Source organism: Mixophyes fleayi, chromosome 1 (genome assembly GCF_038048845.1).
Source record: "Mixophyes fleayi isolate aMixFle1 chromosome 1, aMixFle1.hap1, whole genome shotgun sequence".
In the NCBI taxonomy this organism is placed as follows: Eukaryota; Metazoa; Chordata; class Amphibia; order Anura; family Limnodynastidae; genus Mixophyes; species Mixophyes fleayi.
The window spans coordinates 39724951-39744043 of record NC_134402.1 but is presented as its reverse complement, the minus strand read 5'-3'; the positions used below and the strand labels follow the sequence as shown (position 1 = coordinate 39744043).

Sequence of the window (19093 nt, the reverse complement as noted above, 5' to 3'; positions counted from 1 at the left end):
GGACACTAATGTACATACATGTAGAATCAGGTAGGTATCTTTATATATATGTACTGAGAAGGTACCTTCTGTACAATGTGACGGCTACGCTTGTTGGTAAGCCTTTGGTGCACTTTTCGTTTTTCCTGTTTTAACAAGTTTTCTAACTTCTGTTTCACTCTTATAACTTCTGACTGGGATTTTTCCAACAATAGCTCTGCCTGGCTGTCAGTTATGTGTCCGCCCCTGAAAAATAAGTTAATGTACATCCAGTCACATAGCGACAATCACTTAAAAACGAAGTAAAACAAAGAACAACAAAAAAATACCTGTCACATGGTTATAATAACAATCCGCTGATTACATCACGACGGGAGGCCAGCAGTGAGCAAAATTTAAATAAAACTATATTGTTGACAATAACGCTGAAATATACCATAGCTGGACATCCAACATTATAAAACCTCTAAATTACTATTTAATTTTCTCCACAACGTCACTTTTAAATATTTTTTCTTTAATAGCCAAACACACAACCAATGAAGAAACAATATAGCGTGAAGAAGGGGAATCCATTCGCAGACATTAAACAGAGTTTAGAAATACATGTTGTGAAAACAATACATTAGTCCTACAAGCTACAAAACAATAGACATACAAGCTACAATACATTTGTCCGACAAGCTACAAGCGCAGGGTGTAAGCACCGGCATAGCTGAGGTCGGAGATAGATCGGAACCTGCAAGCGTCACCCTGATCAAAGGAACCCCAAGTTGAACCAATCAGTCAGCATATATCATGAACCATTACATTGTGCAAGGATAACACTTCCTGTGGTTGTAGTCAGTAGGTAACTGTATTTTAGTTATGCAGTTCAATTTTTTTTTAAAACATACTGGGCCTGATTGGAAAGTGAGGCAAAAACAAAATGAGTAACTTTGCACCTTGAACAAAACCATGTTGCATTGCAGGAGGAGCTAAATGTAAAATGTGGGGACAGATTTATAGTTGGGGTAGGGCATGTCCTAGATCAACTTTAAATTTCAGTGTAAAAATAAAGCTATCAAATATTTGTGTGCTACATGAAAAAGCAGTCAGTATTTAACTTCTATGCAAAATAATAAACTAATATGCACCCCTTGCATTGTAACATGGTTTATCCAGGAGAAAACCAATTTTTTTTGCTTTACTTTCCTTAACGAATCAAGCCCAATATATTTACACGTTCCTGCAACAACACCGTCAACAACACCACCATCTCCTCTGTCACCCAACTCCGCTGTCTGGGTGTCACCCTTGACTCCTCTCTCTCTCTTGCCCCCCATATTCACTCCCTTGCCCAAGCCTGTCGCTTCCAACTTCCCAACATCGCCCGCATCCGTCCCTTTCTCTCTCAGGATGCTGCCAAGACTATCATCCATGCACTCATCATCTCCCGCCTGGATTACTGCAACCTCCTCCTCACTGGCCTCCCCCACTCACATCTCTCCCCCCTCCGCTCTGTACTCAATGCGGCCGCAAGACTCATCTTCCTCTCACGACGCTCCTCCTCTGCCTCCCCTCTCTGCCTCGCCTTACACTGGCTTCCCTTCCCCTACAAAATCCTTTTCAAACTCCTCACCACCACTAACAAGGCTCTCTCCCACTCTACAGCCCCCTACATCTCTAACCTCCTCTCCATTCACACTCCTGCCCGCTCAGCCAATGATCGACGCCTCTCCTCCACTCTTACCACCTCTTCCCACTCCAGAATCCAAGATTTTTCCCGTGCTGCCCCCCTTCACTGGAATCACCTCGCTCGTTCCATCCGCATCTCTCCTACTCTGTGCTCCTTCAAACGTGCACTGAAAACCCACCTCTTCCTTAAAGCCTACCAACCATCCGCATAACCCCTTCATCTCCTCCACTCGCTCTCTCCCTTGCCTCATCTGGCTCCCCTTGTGCCTGTTCTGTTTTCCCTCCCTTAGGATGTAAGCTCACTTGAGCAGGGCCCTCTTCCCTCCTGTCTCCTCACCTGTTCTTCTGCTCCGTGTTTATTGCTTTAACCTGCCTGGAGTTCCTGAAGTACTGGTATCTCTGTTTATTGTTTTGTACTGTTTCACCTTGTATAGTGTACTGTCTGTATGGTGTACGGCGCTGCGGAAATCTTGTGGCGCCTAACAAATAAAGGATAATAATAATAAAAATAATAATATAAATGGCATTGCCTTATAATACCAAGAAATTAGGGATTTAGGACCTGGTTCATCTTGAAATGCAAAGTTAACGCAATTTGCATTTTTTTTTTTAAATTGCAGGCACATACGCCTGTATTCCAAGTACAAGCAGATCATCATCATCACCATTTATTTATATAGCGCCACCAATTCTGCAGCGCTGTACAGAGAAATCACTCATATCAGTCCCTGCCCCATTGGGGCTTACAGTCTAAATTCCCTAACACACACACACACACACACACACACACAGACTAGGGTCAATTTGATAGCAGCCAATTAACCTACCAGTATGTTTTTGGAGTGTGGGAGGAAACCGGAGCACCCGGAGGAAACCCACGCAAACACAGGGAGAACATACAAACTCCTCACAGATAAGGCCATGGATCTCGAGAAACGTTTCCATTTAAATATGGGTATAAGTAGACAGACACAACAGACTGCAGGATACGCACAATAAAAATATATATCCAAAATAGTAAATACATTAACAACTCAATACTATAATCATTAATAAAAATATGTTAAAAAAATATATAATTTTTCATAATGGGATGTTCTTAATGCACATAAAATGAATTTTAGCAGTTTATCTTATTTGCACACACATGTTTTGGCATGCGTACGGGTCCGTCATCACTATCAGTCAGCACTTACACCTGCCCAGTAGCTGGTGCAACAAACAGCTAAAAATCACCTATCTGAGAGATGCCCAGAACTTGAAATCGGACCAATGTGTGTGCTTCCATCGGCACGCCCTTACTGCACATAGTCTACGTGCATCCGCCCCTTCCCTCCCTTCGAATCGTAGGCAGCCGGTAGTGTCATTTGGGTATGAAATTGAATTGCGTTCACTGGTATAAAGTCCTGAGTACGCACAGAGCAATTATACACAACATACGGCACACAACGGGACTTACGTCCGAAGATAAATCAGGCCATTAATCTTCACTAAAGGAACATGTAAATCACAATTTAAGCACCCTAATTATACATTCAGAACCACTGGGCAAAAACACAGAAACAGCCAAACATTCATTTATCTAATTTGCAGAAAACTGTTTCACACTTGTTAGAACTCATCAGTGAAAGATACGGAACATTAACTCCTACAGTGTTGGACTTGTAGCAATTTTAGACATAAATAGGCTTCTTTATGCCCGCCTCATCCTTACTTTAATATTTGCTCTGTAAAGCTACAAGTTCAAAAGTATAAACGCCCTTCCTTGCAGATGTGACATTTCATAGCTATTGGTGGAAATTTAAAGAGTAAGAGGCCTTTGCTGTTGGTGATTACAGGTAAAGTCTTTAGTATCGTTGATGTAATTCTACATATTGTCACTAATGATACATTTTTTGATATGTTCCTTAGGGCTGCTTAGGAGGAGGATCCTCTTTTCTATTATTAGGGACTCTCCATTAAGTACTGTTTCCTATTCCTCTATTCCTGATGTCATTTATTATATGAATATACTGTATATTAAGATAAAAGTACTTTCTTGATGAGTATTTGTTAAATATAATAAAATAACTCTGTTAATTGTAATGTGCAGCAGGAAATGGGGCTTACTTACCTTGGAACCAATCAGAAGGTTGTTTTCAATGTCTACCTTCCAGTAGAGACATCGAAGCAAATTGCTGACTGGTTGCTGTGGATCAGTGTAAATTATTCCCCTAAATATAATGTTAGTAACTACGACATATCACTATTTTATTTGCATGTGCAGTGACGGGTTTAGTTTAGGTCCCCAGCATTATCCACATGTATTAATATTAACCAAGTGCACAGTAACACTTCTGTTCTGTCTACTGGATGCAATTTTGTTACGGCAAACTAAGTTACTGTAAAAAGTTAAACATTTTAATTTCTGAAATAAACCACATTTCCCAAAACTAGTACATGATATGAAGCAGAGGTGGTGTGGAAGGATATGGCAATGCTAAAAGAAACCCAAAAACGGTTATTGCAGGCAATTAAGTAATACTCAGCGTCCCCGGCCACATTGGCTTTATGGGTAGCATGGTGGCTAAGTGGTTAGCACTTCTGCCTCACAGCGCTGGGGTCATGAGTTCAATTCCCGACCATGGCCTTATCTGTGTGGAGTTTGTATGTTCTCCCCGTGTTTGCGTGGGTTTCCTCCAGGTGCTCCAGTTTCCTCCCACACTCCAAAGACATACTGGTAGGTTAATTGGCTGCTAACAAATTGACCCCAGTCTCTGTGTGTGTGTTAGGGAATTTAGACTGTAAGCCCCAATGGGGCAGGGAATAAGTGAGTGAGTTCTCTATACAGCGCAGCAGAATTAGTTGCATATTACTCCTATAAATTTAACCCTTTAGGTGCTGCCATGCTGGACATTACATTACAACATGTTCTGCATCATGTGCAGGTTGGGGGAAGGGAGGGCCCGGCTGCAGCAAGCCTCATACTTTGATTGCAATAAACAGCACAGTGGCTCAGTGGTTAGCACTTCTGCCTCACAGCACTGTGGTCATGAGTTCAATTCCCGACCATGGCCTTATCTGTGAGGTGTTTGTATGTTCTCCCCGTGTTTGCGTGGGTTTCCTCCAAGTTCTCCGGTTTCCTTCCACACTACAAAAACATACTGGTAGGTTAATTGGCTGCTGTCAAAAATTTACCCTAGTCTCTCTTGGTCTGTGTGTGTGTAAGGGATTTAGACTGTAAGCTCCAATGGGGCAGCGACTGATGTGAGCGAGTTCTCTGTACAGCGCTGCGGAATTGGTAGCGCTATATAAATAAATGGTGATGATGATGATTGGATTGCTGTCATACGTATGCAGAGTTGAACTGAGACTCTATGGGAGCATTATTAAAGGTGATTTACAACATACTTGTCCACTCTCTTGGAATGTCCAGGACATTCCTGAATTCCGGTAGGCAGGTAATTCTCCAGCATTCTGCCCACTTCACAGTGAAATAAGCAGGATGGGGGCTGCAATAACAATATTTGTGGCAAATCGTGTCATTTTCCCCCAGCCTACGCCCCCGCCCAGTAATGGTCTCCCAGGGGGGGCAAAAATTAAAACTTGGTCTGTATGATCTACAGGAGTGTAACTAGACATATGTGGTACCATATGAAAGTCTTATGAAGGCCCCATGTGCAATGATTCAGGAAATTAACCTACTGTGTATGGGGTAGGGAAGGAATATATCACCAATTGCTGCTTCACTGAGGGGTTCTGATTTCTTCTGGACCAAAGCAACTAAAATTTATAAGGAGATGAATTTCACAAACTTGTGTTTTTTTTTTGTAAACCACAATAACTCTGACATTTGGGGGCATGGGTCAGATGTCACAGCCAGTATAGGTGGAACAGGCTATCTGTATGGGGGCATAAAAGTGATGAGATGGCCCTAGGGTTTGTCAGATGTCCCTCTGTTGCCAGAGGCTCATCCTGTCCCTTCCTGACATCCTTCATTCTAAACTGTGCATCTGACATAACTGAGGAGTGACTGTGACGCCTCATCCGCAGATAAATATTTAAGTTCATTTAAAAAAAAAAAAATGTTCTGAATCCATTGACAAAATAAAAGAAAGAATTGCAGGAAAGATTTACTAAACCTTCCAATGTATGATTTTTAATTTAAAACTGCTTTTGTTCACGAGGATTAGTTCTGTATTCAGCAGACCAAGATTAAATTGTTTATTTTCAGTTGGAGGACAAGTTAATTCCCACAGCTGTGCATTTTGTGACAGACTGAATATAACATTCTGACCCGGTTCAGTTCTTGCAAAAGTCGTGTGACCTAAAGAAGTCTGTGGGGTGTGCACAGAAGAGATAGATCATGGATTTTATGCAGTCTGGCAGGCCCAAAAATTAATGTCACCTTGCATCTGGTGAAATAAATGAGGGAGAATTTAATGCATCTGCTGAAACGATGTCTAAAAACAGACCTACACCAAAAGTGCAGAGGAGGAATGTGGTAGGTTTTTTTTGTTTTTTTTTAACAATGTGCATATACAAATTATATTCAGATCCAAGGGGTATATTTATTATTAGGTGGCGGTAACCATCATTATATAATGCTGCAAATCGCATACACCTAAAGATAACAGTGATAATCCTGCAGATTAACGTGGTTGATGGTTTATCATGAGTTACTCCCTATGCACACCTTGACATAACAGTCTAAAAATGTAAATTTGGGAGAATTTGTGCCCTCTATGCCAAAAGTTACACACCGACCCTGCAAGACACTGAGGGGGGATTTCAAATAGGCGTGACTTTCCTCCGAATTTCGTGGATGCGCACTTTTTCCCGTACTACGGTACTGTAACATTGTGGAATTCGCACCTCAGGGGGTGAAGAGAGATCCGCAATGTTACATTGCCGCGGAGTGCCTCTGCGACCGCTCCGAAGGCACTCCGCGGCTAATTGAATATGCCCCAACAAATTTTTACTTTATGTCTCCACCCTCTTCTCTCAGTGGAGTGCAAATGAAGCTGTCCAAACGGGGGCCGATACAGTGAGCGTATGGATCAAGCACTAGATAACAGGGCCACACACGTTACGACCAAAGTATACGTGATCTGGCGTGATTAGGATCTATTGTGTTGCCTGAAAAACGCCCACCATGCCTGATCATTACCGGATTGTGCAGATGTTTTTTCAGACCACACACACACACATATGGGAATGATTGCTAGACATCAGGCACCATATCCCAGCAATGTTTACCTTTCAGTCCTGTTAATAAGATTCCCTAGTTGTGTTGCTGCAGAATTCAACAGACATCGAGAGCGACCGTCACCTAGTTGGACGTTATGCAACAAGTGTTTCTGAACAGCAAGTCTTTTATTCATGTGATATTTCTTTGTAGCTTGTAGGAAATCCAGAAGGTCTTCTGCCTCTTCCTGAAAAAAAACAAAAAAAAAACAGGAACGGAGTAATTAGCAATTATTTTTTTTTAATAGTACCTACTGCCTCACTTTACATACACAGCACAACAGTAAAACACTTTTTGTTAATCAAGGTTTTAAACTAATGAACTTTGGAAAAAATGGTGACCTGGGAGTAAATGTATCAAGGTCCGATTTTTACAGTGTGTTAAAATCGCGGCAAATCGCAGGGGATAACCCGCGATTTTAGTCAAAAATTTCTCAAATGTATCAAGCTTCAAAATCGATGGTCATCTCTGGCACTTTGCTGCACAGTAGAAGCTCTGATACGCAATAAGCTTAGCTCATTGCGCTAGTTCTTATTATAGTCTATGGGGATTTTCCCTCGACCATGGGAAAATCCCCATAGACTATAGTTAGAACTACCGCAATGAGCTAAACTCATGCGCAGAAGCTGTTTGCAGTGGTCCTGCACTTTTTTTATTTTCCTTCAATCAAGCAAGAAGAATCGGGGATGTTACTAATATGGGGCCCCCCTGGCCGAAGAACAGAATACTGCAATCAACAATGGTCCCCCCCTGGCCAGAAGAACAGAAGACATTACAAGCAGGACTTTTGGAACTACAAATGTATTTTGGGCTTTGTCAAGCCGGACTGCGGGTTACAAAATTATTTTGGACTTTGGTGACAGTCATTTTTGGATTGAAAGCTGCTGACAACAGAAGAAAACGTCATTGGTGAGTATATTTGGGGATTTATTATTTTTAATAAAAATATGTGGTGTAAATGAGGGTGTTTACTGTCATTATTGTGGGTTTATTATTTTTATTAAATGTTAGTGGTTTTAACGAGGGTGTTATGGATTTGTAAACATTTTGGTTTGTGGAACTACAGGTCCCAGCCAGCCCTGGTTGTCAGGGCATGTTGGCACTTGTGGTTCTACAAGTGCTAACATGCCCTGTCTGCCATGGGTATGCTGGTGCTTGTAGTTAGACAAGTAGCAGCATGCCCACACTATTTAGGGCAACCTGGCTTGCTGGACTTGTAGTTCCACAAAACAAATTGGCGCCTGTTTGTTTTTTTAACACTTATATCGCCGTTATTACCCTACACCCACCGTCCAGGGGTGTAGGAAGAGCCCTAGTGCTATCAACAGTGGGCTGGGTGTCCCTGGGGGGGGGGGGGGAAGCTCGTTTTTTTCGGCGGACTCCACTCCCTAGGGAATCCAGCCCAGCGCTGAACAGCCTGGGATTGGTTAGACATTATGGCAGGGGGACCCCTGCCGCGTGTCCCCCCTGCTATAGTGCCTCCAACCCCGGCTGGTTTGCCTAGTGCTGGTTCTATGAAAATAGGGGGGACCCCACGCAAAATTTATCCCTGATTTTCACAGAACCAGCAGTAGTCTGGCAGCACTAGGGTTAAGACTGAATAGAGGGGTCACCCCACACTTTTTTTTTACTTTTATCTATTCTTTACTGTTTTGACAGCTGCCGGAGCTCCGGCAGTATGACAGGCAGTGTATCTGGCGTGTTTTAAAGCAAACGCTCCTGAGTTTGCTTAATCACAGCTTCATACATTTGAGACTTGTATTGCTACAGTGGCAAACAGTCGGGAGTTTGAGCTCTAGCGATTTTGCAAATAGCGATTTTGACAGAAGCACAACTTTGGCGATTTTACATGAAATCTCAGCTTCATACATCTGCGAGTTTCAACTCTCCCGAGAAAATCGCTGGATTTGCAAAATCCCACCTTAATACATTTACCCCCTGTTGTCCTAACTAGTTTGAACAGTGACTTAAAAAAATAGTTGATTTGTTCTTTTGCTTTTTAATTAACTACAGCATCAAAACAAATAGTAACAAACGCCCAGTTAAAAGCAGTATCTTTACCTTTTTACATATCATATAATAATTTATTTATATAGCACCACTAAATCCGCAGCGCTGTACAGAGAATATTTGTCACTCACATCAGATCCTGCCCTATTTGAGCTTACAGTCTAAATTCCTGAACACACACAGACAGACAGAGAGAGACTAGGGTCAATTTGAAAGCAGCCAATTAACCTACTAGTATGTTTTTTGGAGTGTGGGAGGAAACTTGAGCACCCGGAGGAAACCCACACAAACACGGGGAGAATATACAAACTCCACACAGATAAGGCCATGGTCGGGAATCAAACTCATGACCCCAGTGCTGTGAGGCAGAAGTGCTAATCACTGAGCCACTATCATTCAAGCCTTTTCAGACACTGAAAGTATTTTAACATTAGATTTTAAAACCAATATAAAAGTGAAGATATCTAGCCATTTATCACTTACAAAAGTGTACTTTTAAAGAGAACCTGTCACCAAATTAAACATTGTAACTGCTTACATATGTGATTTGTATTGGCCTATCACACCACTTATTGTGTACTATGTTATAAGCAAACAAACAAACAAAAAACCCCACAGGATTCTCTTTGACCCTAATGGCCCAGAAGACAGCAAACTATGGGAACTACAAATTTTTGTTTATTTCTATACCGCCAGCCTTTCCTGCAGCTCACTAGAATGTACCTAACGGTAAAGCTGTGAATAGACACAAGATTAAATGAAAATACACATTTCTCGCCATCTTACCTGGACTTTCAAATAGTCTTCAATTAAAGCGTTTTCCACTTCTGGTTTAGTTTTCCCTGAACTGGTCACTTGGTCAAAGAAGATCTTATGCAGCTCAGTTCTGTGAGTGACAGTCAGCTGCCGGTAGCCCTTCGCAAACTGCTCTTCTTGTTGAAACAAGAGCAGTCTCTTCATCTCGGCTTGTTCAAGGCTGTGCAGTTTGTCAAGAAGAGACCGGTATTCTGTGATAGACTAAGAAAGAGGAGACATGAGAAGAAGCTTTCTAGAACACATGACCGTGCAGCCTCAATGCCGCTTTCCACACGTTGTCCGTTCCTAGATTCACTCACATCAAAAATGACTGCATGACATGGATGCACACAGCAGTTATTATTCAGAGAAATAAAGAATCAGTTAGTTACCACCAAACGTTTTATACCCATCATAACCTGCTTCTCTAAGCTTCACTACCCCTTTCAACTATCTAACCGCTTACATATGTGCAGGAAGTCACTGAGCTACATCCGCATGTCTCAGCCGAGAATTGCCTAGTACGGGGGATGTGATTTGTCTCCAGTGATTCTGCAGTTCATTCCATGAAAACCATTTTCAAGAGACGCAAATAGATTTGGAGTGAATTAAGGTTTTGGACAAAGGCTCGGAGGTGCAGATCTAGGGGGAGACTTAAAATTCAAATCCCATTGATTGATGAACAGAATATTGTAAACACAGAATGGATTTTCTCTAATAAAAAAAAAAAAGGATGTAATAATTGTTTGCCTGTTTATTTTAAAGGAAACCTACAACTAAAATGAATGTTCTGTATAGAAAAATAAAAAAGAATAACTTGTAGTCAACCAGGTCATTGGACTGCTCACAGCAGCACATCATATATCAGGAGAGGACTGTGCTTAATGAGGTTAGTGAGGACAGGGCTGCGTGTGATAGGGTCATGCTGTGAGGGAGGGAATGTAGGAAAACAGGAACACTCTGAGGACTGAGAGTTAGATACTGGCAAGATCAGGGTCCCCCAAAAGCACAGAACACAGATGTGAGGCTTGGGAAGCACAGTGGCTTAGTGGTTAGCACTTCTGCCTCACAGCACTGGGGTCATGAGTTAAATTCCCGACCATGGCCTTATCTGTGTGGAGTTTGTATGGCTTTGGACCGCTTTCCTCCCACACTCCAAATATATACTACTATAAATAGATAATGATGAGGCTCCTGAGTAATGCAAGAGGATGGACGATTGTGGTGTCCAAGGCACCGGTATAAGATACAAAGAGAATACATCCAACTAGTTTATCCAGAAAAGTTTCCGACCTATTTATGTGCTGGGACACTAGTATATGGGCAGCTGGGCCAGTAAACAAAAATGTAGAGTAATTCTCTTGGGCGCTAATCTATACTAAATGAATTACCATATGGCTACTTCGCAAACAATCAGCTGCAGTCCTCCAAGGTTTGTGCAGACCTCACATATAAAAATATGCAAACATATAAGAATAAATATGAGGAACTGTGTTAAATATTCTATGATTAGGGCCAACTAGCTTTAAAATTATATTAGTATCACAACTCCTTAAGAAGTATAAACATACATTTATTTAGAGCAATATAATATAATACATTAATAACACCATATATATAAAAAACATTATAATTTGCAATTCAAATATAGGGTCAGTCTCAGAGAATAACTACAATAATTTATGATCTCAATGAATTGTAATGGTCAGCTTTAAAATGTCCAATCTGGATCCTCATAACAAAGTATTATTGTGGGGAATATAATGTCTAAAGTTTCCTAATTGTTGCATGTGCGGCTCCGTTTGGATACGGAAACGGAAAAAGAAGGCGCTTTGTGATCCTCCACAATCTCGCTATCCATAGAAGGCTTTTCTTAGTACAATGCAGAAGAGCTCATTCCGAACATAGATTCCGCTGTACCACATGTAATTGCTCCGCGGTTTTTAAAGATTACTGTTGTCCAGTCTGTGTGTAACGAGCCGCTAGCAGGCTCTAGCGCTTAAGCCTGATGTATCACTGTGCCGTATACAGTCAGCCAACCGAACAGTCGCTGCTTTCCAATATTAGTTGTTCTATTTTTTGTCTTATGTTTTTCTCTAATAAGAATTGGAGCTGCCTGTATTACGTGCTATACTGATGCAATGCAAGATAAAATATCTAATAGGAAAGTGGTGACATTATCATTAAAACATAAGCTATGCATATGTATCTTCCCGCAGAAGAAAATAAGCAATATTTGTTCTAGAACACCGAGATACCTGAATTAAAAGTACATTCTTATCCTCACCTTGAAAACAATAACCGCAAGAAAACAAGAAGCTTAAAAGATTAGGGATTCATTGCATGTGTCAAATTTAATAATTCAGAGGGTTTACATTATCTATTAGTATTTCCATTTTTCTGCCAGTCTGTGTCTCTGTATCTCTCTTCTGTATTAACAAAACTGATTTGTGCATAAAATGTTACCAGACCGCTTTTCCTACTGCATTTGCTGGCGTTTACAGCGACCTTTCAAAGTTGAAAAGCCTCTAGGGTCTGTTAGACATTTATTCATCTTGTAATATGACAATAAAGAATGATTCACTGTGGAGGTTTCAGATTATCGTTGCAAGAAGGTCTGTGTGATGGTGAGAATATTCTGCCATTATAGTAGAGCTCAACATCCTTAAAGCTGGGGGGGGGGGAGAGGGATCCTAACTATAAGTGCAGGGGCAAACACAGGATTTGTAGAGGGAGGTTTCCACACCACGCCGCCCGTGGGCGTGACAAGAATGCACGGGGCGTGGCTTTAATTTTAGACAGTGCTTCGCTGCTCTCCAACTCTTCCTATCCCCATAATATACATGAGCAATGCTGCGTGCACTACTGTTTTCAGGGGGCAGGGTCCAGTCACCTCAATTATACAGTGCCCCAGGCTTGGAGGAGGGTTTCCAGGCAATAGGAAACCCTCCCTCGGTTTGCCTATGAAGTGTGCCACAATTATTGGAGCCCAAAAGAGGCAGTTCCCAAAAAATTCTATTACATATCTGCCAATTGGAGAACCCCAAGAATAGATACCGGGACTACTTGGGGTCCTGAGCTGTGTGAAATGTTCAAACATAGCATATATTTAAGTCTATTCAGCTGAAAAACAAGCATTGGTAAGAGCTTGTAGCTCACAATGCAGTTTCACCCCACATGTAGACATGGCCGACGTCTGGCATACGTCCTAGTTGACGTACCTTTTCCCCAGCATGCTTCATGATCCCGTCCGCCTCTTCACTGGCCTCTCTCTGCCTTCGGTGCTGAGTGTCCATTTGTTTCCTGGTGTCTAAGTTACATTCTGCGGTCAAAGCTACCATCTTCCTCTGATGTTCCTCTTGTATTCTCTTCTCAAGGTCGACCCAGCGCCCGCTCAGGGCGGCGTTCATCCTCCGCTCTTCTAGAGGGGAGAGGTTCCCGGCACCGGTCTGGTTTCTCAGCAGTATCCCAGTCACGTCTTTGCAGATCTGTATCCGGCACACTTCTAAATTCGCATCTGCATGTGTCATGTTGCCTATCTCAGAGCTGGAGACAGAACGTAAAATGAAATTAGTACATGTGATAAATCTTAACAATTAAGATCAAATGTTATTATTTAAAACTAAAATGATTACATTTTATACACTAAATCAAATGGGCCGTCTTAATAACGCGATTAAACTCCGCCCCCCACAATTCAATGACGTGAAATTCGGGAGCTTCTCGAGAATTCCGGGAGAGTAGACAAGTATGTGAAAACCACTATCCCTATATTTTATTTTACATTAGTCCTTGGTAGAGAAAATACAGGGGTATGCTGATGGGCCAGTGAGTATTCCCTCATGGTCACTGGGACCTGTTCAGCGCTGAGAACGCGCAGGACTCACTCATCGCAGAAATGTATCTGCAGGGCAAGTCCTAGTCATCCTTAGCAGTAATGGAAGGGGTTAATATGATATACCTGGATCTCAACATACACCTTAGGTGATACCCTTTACTGAACAGAAATCAGATAGATTGTAAATAGAAAGATATAATATATATAACCTGAGGTGTTAATCACGTGAGCTCATCACCCTAATGCAGCCTTTAAAATATATTACATATACACTCTTCATCATCATCATCATTAGCTATTTATATAGAGCCATTAATTCTGCAACACTGTAAAGAGAACTCGCTCAGTCCCTCCCCCATTGGAGCTTAGTCTTAATTCCCTAACACACATATGCACATACACGCACAAACACACACACACACACGAGACAAAGAGGGAGACTAGGGTCAATTACTCTACCAGTATGTTTTTGAAGTGTAGGAGGAAACCGGAGCACCCGGAGGAAATCCACGCAAACACAGGGTGAACATACAAACTCCACACAGATAAGGCCATGGTCGGGAATCGAACTCATGACCCCAGAGCTGTGAGGCAGAAGTGCTGACCACTGAGCCACCGTGCTGCTCTTTGGATTAATTTTACTGTAAAAATCCATTTGTAGTTGCCAGGTAAGAATGTTGGACTCAGTCATCCATATTTGTACTGTTTGCAAGGTGGTTTGTCCAATGTCTAAAAGTATCTATACCTAATCCTAAATGAGCTTTTGTTGAGTGTATACAGTATAACTTGCTGAGGAATGCAAGGTGTGTCGCCCTATATTCATACACATAAGCATTTAAATTGAATTTTATAATTCAAGGTAATAGTCTAGGATTCAGTGGAATAGACGCCAATAGCCATTGTGCAATTCTGGGCTATACTTCTAGTGTTAGGGATCTGTACGCGGTGCGGTCAATAGTACAGATATTGGTGGACACGCAAGACAAGAACTTAAATAGGGGACAGGCAGGGTAAAAAAAAATATAGATATCGAATAGAAAAAATTGTTATTATTGAATCACAGCTATCATTGAAAAAATGAACACAATATATGAACACATGAAAGTGGTAACATATAAATTTTATATTCATAATGTCAAATTCCACATACTATAGCCGTAAGTGGGTAAAGGCGAATAAGGAATCTCATCTTAACAGAAATAATATAAAAAGACCTGTAACTTTAGGTCAATATTGGGCATTTCCCCTATACTATCAGCGTCTGTGTGGATTATTTATTAATACAGGGTAACCGAGCAACAGCCAATAGCATCCAATTAGAACTCGACTTTCATTGTGTAACTTGCACTAGATGAAAACTGGTTGATGAATAATAGCTACGGGTCACTGCACATATTCACTTGATTAGTAGATAACCTTCAGAGAACTGGAAGTCTTCATGATGTGAGACAGATTACCGTCTCCAGCACAATATATCAGCCTTGTCATCTGACACGGAACATATCAACACACAACATGATAAACAGACTGAGGAGGCAGCTGCCTGATCAGAAGACAATTGTGAACACCTTGGTGGGAAAGGTTAATGTGATGAAGCTAGCTGGCATGTCCATCATCACTATAATGTATGCAGCCGCTCCCTTCAGAGATAGGAGCTAGCAGCATCTTATTGAATATTATTCTTCTACAGTACAAGATACAGGGCAGGTGGGCGAATATCTACGTTAAAATTAGTAAATAAAAACAAAAGGAAAAAGCGTACTGCAGCGCGGTGTTACACAGGCGTTTTTCGGAATGCGCAGATTCTAAACTGAAACCCATAATCTGCATAGGCCTGAGTCATTAAGGAAAGTAAGGCAAAAAAAAAAAAAAAAGAGTATATGTTCTCCGGGACAAACTATGTTACAATACAAGGGGGTAAATGTATCAAGGTGAGAGTTTTCCAGCAGGTTTGAAAAACCAATTAGACTCTAGCCATCATTTATTTAGTACATTCTACAAAAGGATAGCTAGAATTAGGGATGTGCACCGGCGACTTTTGGTGTCTCGTGTTTTGGATTCGGATTTTCGTGATGTTTTGGGTTCGGATTTGTTTCGCAAAACACCTGCCGAAAGGTTTTGGTTCGGATTTAAGGTTTTGGATTCGGATTTTTTTTGAAAAAAAGCATAAAAGTTCAAAAATCAAGTTTTTGGGCTTATTTTCACTCCTACGCTATTATTAACCTCAATAACATTCATTAACAAGCATTTCCACTAATTTACAGTGTATTCTGAATACCTCACAATATAGTTATTAGTCCAAAACGTTGCAACGAGGTATCTTTCTGGACTGCGTAGTGGAGTAGTCCCCACAATATAATAAGAAAACCATCAACTGGTCTTAATCGCACCAATAAATGTATCTGGACTGCGTAGAGGAGTGGTCACCACAATATATGATAGTAGATGCTGCTACTGATGCAGCTGTTGCTGTTGCTGCGGAAGGGGATGCATCTACCCAGTGGGCTGTCACAGTCATATAGTCCTTCGTTTGCCCAGAACCACTTGTCCACATGTCCGTGGTTAAGTGGACAGTGGGTACAACCGCATTTTTCAGAGCACTGAGGACACTTGATCGTACTTCTCTGTACATTTTTGGTATCGCCTGCCTAGTGAAGTGGAATCTCGACGGGATTTGGTACCGGGGACACAATACCTCCATCAACCCTCTAAATCCCACTCCACTGATGGCAGACACCGGGCGCACGTCTAACACCAACATTGCAGTTACAGCCGCAGTTATACGCTTTGCAATAGGGTGACTACTATTGTATTTTGTGGTCATGGCAAACGACTGTTGGACGGTCAATTGTTTTGTGAAAGACTTAGCGGTCTTACGACTTCCTCTCTGGGAAGATGACCGACTAACAGCAGCAACAGCAGCAGTGGCAGTAGTAGGCGTACCGCTGCAGGATTCCTCGGATGAATGCTGTATTGGAGAGGACTCAGTCTGGCTGCTGACTTGGGCTGCAGGACTGAATCTGAAGGAGATCGTGGAGGAAGTTGACGAGGAGGGTGTTGCTGGTGTGTATCCAACTGGACCACGGGATTTAGGTGTCCCTGTACCGATGACGGTCCTAGCCCCAGTTCCTGAACTAACCACTGAACTATGAAGGTTATTCAGGTGACGTATAAGGGAGGATGTCCCTAGGTGGGCAATATCCTTACCCCTGCTTATTTGAGCTTTACATAAGCTACATATGGCCATACATTGGTTGTCCGGATTTGTATAAAAATAACTCCAGACCGAAGAGGTGCATTTTTTGGTCTTCTGACCAGGCATGACGATGGGCTTTTTCATCCCATGGACATCAGCTGTTTCCCCCCCTGGTGCCTCATTTACAATAACCACATCACCATCCTCATCATCAAGTTCCTCCACAGCGCCAGCTACATCATCAATAGCCTCCTCCCGAGCCACCTCTTCCCGTACAGTGATGGGAAGGTTAGGCTTGACAACCACCAACACCCTTAGACTCGCCTTGGGGATTTGTGATAATTTCTCTTTAGAAGGCAGAGTTGTTTGCTGTTTTGTTGCTGACACCATAACTCTCTTCAATTTTTTGTAGGGGGGGGGGGGGGGGGGGGAGAGGAGGAGGAGGGCTAAGATCCTTGGGTGAAGATGGACCACTAGTCATGAACACGGGCCAGGGCCTAAGCCGTTTCTTGCCACTACGTGTCGTAAATGGCATATTGCCAACTTTACGTTTCTCAGATGATTTTAAGTTTCTCTTTTTGCTTTTTTTTGAGAACTTGGGCTTTTTGGATTTTACATGCCCTGTACTAGGAGATTGGGCATCGGCCTTGGAAGACGACGTTGATGGCATTTCATCGTCTATGTCATGACTAGTGGCAGCAGCTTCAGCATTAGGAGGAAGTGGGTCTTGATCTTTCCTTACTTTATCCTCCAAACTTTTGCTCTCCATTATATGTAGCACAAGATACTGCAGAATGTGTGAACTTGGTAATATTGCAGTACAAATGGGCTTATACTGCAGGATTGGTTTTGCAAATTTTGTTGTAATTAAATTTTTTTTAAATTATTTTTTTGTATTTTTTTTTTAACTTTTTAAAAATTTTTTAAACACTTGGGAATATTGGGGAAATAACTATGCCCTTAGAAGCACAGAGCACAGGACACAGGACCACTGGACTGAACAGGACACAGCACACAGGACCCAGCAGCACCACTGAACTCAAAATTGACAGAGCACAGCACACAGCACCACTGGACTGATACTGCAGAATGTGTGAACTTTGTAATATTGCAGCAGTACCACTGGACTCTTACTGCTGAATGTGTGAACTTGGTAATATTGCAGTACCAATGGGCTTATACTGCAGGATTGGTTTGGCAAATTTTGTTGTAATTAAAAAAAAATTTAATTATTTTTTTGTATATTTTTTTTATTAACTTTTTTTCAATTTTTTAAACACTTGGGAATATTGGGGAAATAACTATGCCCTTAGAAGCACAGAGCACAGCACACAGCACCACTGGACTGATACTGCAGAACACAGCACAGCACAGCACAGCACAGCACAGAACTAAACAGCACAGCACGAGATCTACCAGGACAGAGGACCACCTAACACACCCTCCCTCTACGCTGATCAATGCCCGAGTGAAGATGGCGGCGACTAGCAGGGAATTTATAGGATCCGAGTATCGCGAGATCCGACAACGGGATTATGACTCGGAGCCTCGCTTTCAAGTTTTCATTTGGCGCCAATACCCGGATCTGTCTCGGATCCGACTCGGATCGGCAACGTTCGGGTGGGCTCGGATTCAGGAAATCCGAGTGCGCTCATCTCTAGCTAGAATCTGATTGGTTGATATAGGCAACATCTCCACTTTTCACACCCGTGGGAAAACTCTCAGCTTGATACATTTATTCCAAGGGGTGCAAATGAGTTTATTATTTTTCACATAAGTTAAATGCTGGCTGTGTTTTCATCTAGTACACAAATACTTGATTGCTTTATTTGTACACTGAAATGTAAAGTTGATCTAGGACATGCTCTAACCCAATTATACAGTGTGATTCAAAAGTCGCAGTACACCCTTTTATTTCAAAAACTCTACAGGAATTGGGCCGATTTCAAAATGGCGCCCATGTTTGGTACATACCGTAAAAGATAGACCACGTCACCCATACCTTACTGGAGTATTCAGGTTTCCCAATTTCCTGTAGAGTTTTTGAAATAAAAGGGTGTACTGCGACTTTTGAATCACCCTGTATATCTCTCCCCACATTTTAAATTTACCTCCCCCCTCCAAAGTAACATGGTTTTGTCCAGGAGCAAAGTTACTCCTTTTTTATGCTTTGCTCTCCTTAATGACGCATGCACTATGAGAGGATGTCACGCAAACACTTTAATTGCTCCAGAGGCTTTTAACACGCTGAAAGCAGCATTTTGGGCATTAAAAACGGTCTCTGACACTTTATATTTGGCCAGACTGGATTAAGAGCTCATTATAAGCTGCAATTTTCCAGCTGCAATAAAATCGCTATTAAAATTAGACA

The 19093-nt window shown here is 41.8% G+C and overlaps 1 protein-coding gene across 1 annotated transcript in view; it reads right to left on the bottom strand.

Moving 5' to 3' along the window:
- The window catches only part of EVC2 (EvC ciliary complex subunit 2), a 116128-nt gene that overhangs the window by 35955 nt on the left and 61080 nt on the right, over nt 1-19093 (bottom strand). The window contains exons 10-13 of the mRNA XM_075194648.1: nt 12910-13234; nt 9680-9910; nt 6895-7070; nt 66-225 (exon numbers count right to left, since the gene is read on the bottom strand). Coding sequence (XP_075050749.1) covers nt 66-225; nt 6895-7070; nt 9680-9910; nt 12910-13234 — 892 coding nt within the window. The remainder of the gene's footprint in view (nt 1-65; nt 226-6894; nt 7071-9679; nt 9911-12909; nt 13235-19093) is intronic.